The sequence below is a fragment of the Elephantulus edwardii genome, unplaced genomic scaffold, assembly GCF_000299155.1.
Source record: "Elephantulus edwardii isolate Elephantulus edwardi_28Jun2011 unplaced genomic scaffold, EleEdw1.0 scaffold00094, whole genome shotgun sequence".
Lineage (NCBI taxonomy): Eukaryota > Metazoa > Chordata > Mammalia > Macroscelidea > Macroscelididae > Elephantulus > Elephantulus edwardii.
Window position 1 is genome coordinate 11,501,158 of NW_006399844.1, and position 4,025 is coordinate 11,505,182.

The 4,025-nt window shown below is 50.8% G+C and overlaps 1 protein-coding gene across 2 annotated transcripts in view; it reads left to right on the forward strand.

Annotated features, from left to right (window-relative positions):
* Nucleotides 1-469: 469 nt before the first annotated feature.
* The window catches only part of SERPINF2 (serpin peptidase inhibitor, clade F (alpha-2 antiplasmin, pigment epithelium derived factor), member 2), a 5,352-nt gene continuing 1,796 nt past the window's right edge, over nt 470-4,025 (forward strand). The window contains exons 1-7 of one of the 2 annotated variants that reach the window (XM_006891024.1): nt 470-532; nt 718-756; nt 884-943; nt 1,224-1,425; nt 2,732-2,875; nt 2,981-3,184; nt 3,607-3,749. In XM_006891024.1, the coding sequence (XP_006891086.1) occupies nt 470-532; nt 718-756; nt 884-943; nt 1,224-1,425; nt 2,732-2,875; nt 2,981-3,184; nt 3,607-3,749 (855 nt within the window). Of the gene's footprint in view, nt 533-717; nt 757-883; nt 954-1,223; nt 1,426-2,731; nt 2,876-2,980; nt 3,185-3,606; nt 3,750-4,025 lie in introns of both variants that reach the window. The other variant, XM_006891025.1, reaches the window with a different exon arrangement.

Consider the following 4,025-nt stretch of genomic DNA (forward strand, 5'->3'; position numbering starts at 1 on the left):
AGTGAGGCAGAAAACTACTGAACGGAGTGCTGGGCATTGTACTCAGTGTTGCACAGACAGCCTGCCTTTGGTCTTCATAACACATGGGAGGAAGTATGGGGTTTTGCTGCTTTTTTCCAAATTAAGGTGAAAACTGAGAGGAACGCCGGGGGATACTTAGGGCCCCCTGGCAGGAGGCAAGTCTGACAACATGAGGCCTTAAAGAAAAAGAGCTTTTACTGTTTTTAATATTTTCCCTCTATTAACCAAAACATTCTACATTGGAAATGAGAACAAACGGGGGAAAAAAATGGATCCCTGGAGAACTCTCAGTCTCTCAAAGCTGGGAACACCACTAATGTGTTCTGGGTGGGTGCACCGAGCTCGGGTTGGCTGTGTCTGTGAGCATGATTGTGGTACGTGGGACTCGGAAGGCTGGGCATGGAGATGTGAAATAGGAGCTGAGGCTTCCTGTCCCCAACACAGGAACATGGCGCTGCTCCGGGGGCTCCTGGTACTCAGCTTGTCCTGCCTGCAAAGCCCCTCCTTGGTGGTGAGAAAGGGCCAGGGTTTTGTGGGACAAGGGTTGGTCAAGTTGAAGGAGAGGCTGAGAACCCTTGGTTCCCAGCTGAGAAGGGCTGGGGGCAGGTAGACCAGTTTGGGGGGGGCAAGGAGGACCTGGGGTTGAGTCATTGTTTGGTGGGGACCACCCTCCCATCCTCATCTCTGTCTCTCTAGTTCTCTCCAGTGGGTGCCATGGGCCCCTTGGATCAAAAGGTACTGGGGTTTGTGGGTCATGTGAGAGAGAGGGAGGTCCCAGGAGGAGTTGGGTCTCACCTGTGACCCCATTCAGGGTGGGAGGCCATAGGAAAGCCATGCTCCATCTGCTCCTTCCTCTCTGCAGCTCTTGAATGGGCAGGGCCAGGAGAAGCTGCCCCTGTTTCCCCTCAAGTTGAGAAACCAGGTACAGTTAGGTGGGGCTGGGAAGAATGGGTGGGATTAGGGGAAGGAGGACCAATCAGCAGAGGCATGGCCTTGGGGCTGAGGTATTGGAGTATGGAGGGTGGAGGGGAGAGGGTTGGCAGGACCAAACAGAGAGACAAGGTCCCGAGTGCCACTGTCCATCACATGTCTCTCACTATTCCCTTAAAGCTGGGACAAGGTCCTGCCATCTTTGGGCACCAGGGCTATGAGTGAGACCTTCAACACCAAGGCTAACCACTGACTCTTTGGCTTCCCTCCAGGAATTTGGTGGGAAGGTTACCTTGAAAAGAGCCCCAGAAGACTGTCAGGGGGACTTGACCCCAGAGCAGACCCGCAGGCTGGCACAGGCAATGATGGCTTTCACTACGGACCTGTTCTCACTGGTGGCCAAAACGTCCACCAGCCCTAACCTCGTCCTGTCACCCTTGAGCGTGGCCCTGGCACTATCACACCTGGCACTAGGTACCATGACAGCAGCCATCCAAAAAAAGCACAGTAGGACTTCAGTCCTCTAGAGTTCAGCAATGGGTGGCTCCTTTCTCAAGATGATTTGGGGTTTTTATGACAATGCAGATTCACTTGTGAGTCAGAATCCCACAGATTAAACCATGGAAGGGATTTGCCTACTGACAAATTCCCCTGGTGATTTTTTTCCCCACCCTTTCCCATTTTATTTATTTATTTTAATATAATTTTTCTTTTATGATTTTAACAAAAGTTTACAGAAAAGATACATTTTCATTAATTCACTGTTGCACGTTCTACCTCTATTCTCTCCCTTCTCTCTCCCCCAGTTCACTTTTTTAAAATATTTCTTCATTGTTGCAGTTACCTCCCCCCAACCCCCAGTTCTCTTTGCAACATACCTGTTATTCTGGGCTATTATACATATAATGCCTAATCATATATTCCTTTTAAATGGTTCTTTTCTTCATCTGTTCCAGTGTAACATTCATTATCTATCCACTTTTAACCTATTCTCCTCCCAATCCCTCATGACAGACCGGCTTTATAACAATGGTGCTATGCAGTATTTGTCCTTTTGTGACTGAAATATTTCACTCAGCATGATGTCCTCCAGGTTCATCCATATTGTGTAATGTTTTATGAGTTGTTTTTCAGGGCTGCATAGTATTCCACTGTATGAATATGCCAAAGTTTTTCTATCCATTTGTTTGTTGGTGGGCACTTGGGTTGCTTCCATCTCTTTGCTACTATAAATAATGCAGCAATAAACATGGTGTGGCATGTATCTGCTTGGGTTGCAGTTCTGGTTCCTTTAGGGTATATTCCCAGTAGTGGCATTGCTGGGTCAAATGGTATTTATATTTCCAACTTTTTGAGAAAGCACTAAACTGTCTTCCATAGTTACCTTCCCACAAGCAGTGAATAAAGCTTCCAATCTTCACAACCTTGCCAGCATTTATTGTTTGCTGTTCTGTTGAACTTTGCTATTGTTGCTGGGCCCTTGGTGATTTTTATGGAAGCATTTCATAGCTCTGACATGTCTCACTGGACTGGAGGGTCTCACTGTGGGAAAAGAGGAGAGAGAAGGCAATTGCAGGAGTAAGGTTCTTTGCCTGTCACAGTGGAGATGACAGAACTCCTGAGTCCTGGCACTTGATTTGGGAGGAGAGTTGGTAGCCTTGTGGGTGTGCTCACTGTGGGTATCCAAGGAGGGACTGTGGATAACCAAGGCCTGAGGAGCCATGGGAGTGGGAAAGAACCCATCCACAGCTTGGACCACAGCCCGTTTGGTCCCGTTCAGGTGCTCAGAACCAGACGTTAAAGAGGTTGCAGCAGGCACTGCACGCAGACTCCGAGTCCTGCCTCCCTCACTTGCTCAGCCGCCTCTGCAAGGACCTGGGGCCTGGGGCGTTCCGACTGGCTGCCAGAATGTACCTGCAGAAAGGTTGGTGCTGAGGGCAGGGATCTCCCTGGGGGTGAGCCTAGCTTTAGGTGACCTCCACCCAGTAGGCTCTGAGCCCTGGGCACAGCTTGCTGCCTCTTCTGGTAGGATTTCCCATCAGAGAAGACTTCCTGGAACAATCAGAACAGGTCTTCGGTGCAAAGTCCATGAGCCTGACAGGAAGACAGGAAGATGACTTGGCCAATATCAACCAGTGGGTGAAGGATGCCACTGAGGGGAAGATCGAGAACTTCCTCTCGGAGCTGCCTGAAAACACAGTGTTGCTGCTCCTCAATGCCATCCATTTCCAGGGTGCGGCCTTCCCCTTCTCAAGCGCCCATCACAAAGCCCCCATCTTTGGTTTTTTCTTGTCTTGCCTGGAGGCTGAACTGGCCTTGGTTGTTTCAAGGGTCCCTTTTCCTCTTCAGGGCTGGGCTGTGAGTCAAGGGGTGGGGTGAGGACTCTGGGTTATGGGAAGGAGGAGGGGCCAAGGCACTGGGTGGTAGGTGGGCATCCTGTATAGACCCAGGGGAGCTGGAGGGCTGGGGAAGGCACAGCCCAGATCTGAAAATGTTGCAGGGAGGATCCTACAGAATACTGGGTTCTTCCACCACGCAGTCCTGGTTTCTAATTCTTATTTTTGGAAAGGTTTTGCATGGGTTAGGAAGAAGGTGGTCGGGGGGAGCCCACCCCAATCCCAGCCCTCATGGCCTCTGCCCTTCTCCTGGATGCAGGTTTCTGGAGGAGCAAGTTTGACCCAAGCCTTACGCGAACAGACACCTTCCACCTGGATGAGCAGTTCACCGTACCGGTGGACATGATGCGAGCCCACAAGTACCCTCTGCGCTGGTTCTTGCTGGAGCAACCGGAGATACAGGTCAAGCTGTTGGCCAGATGTGGGGAGTGGAGTGGGCAGGCTGCAGAGGCTCCTGTAAGGCAGTCATGTCCCACGAGCTGACGGCTCTGAGCAGACTCTCTCTGTCCCCACCCAAGAGGACCTAGTAGACTCCAGCTGGTAAGGTGGGCAGGTGATGTGTACCCATTTCACAGACAGAACAGCAGGCTCAGCAAGGGGAAGTCCACCCCTGAACCCCCCATCCCCCACCCCGCTCATCTGTCTCTGTCTCCAAAGTGTTTCTTTTTTTTTTATTAT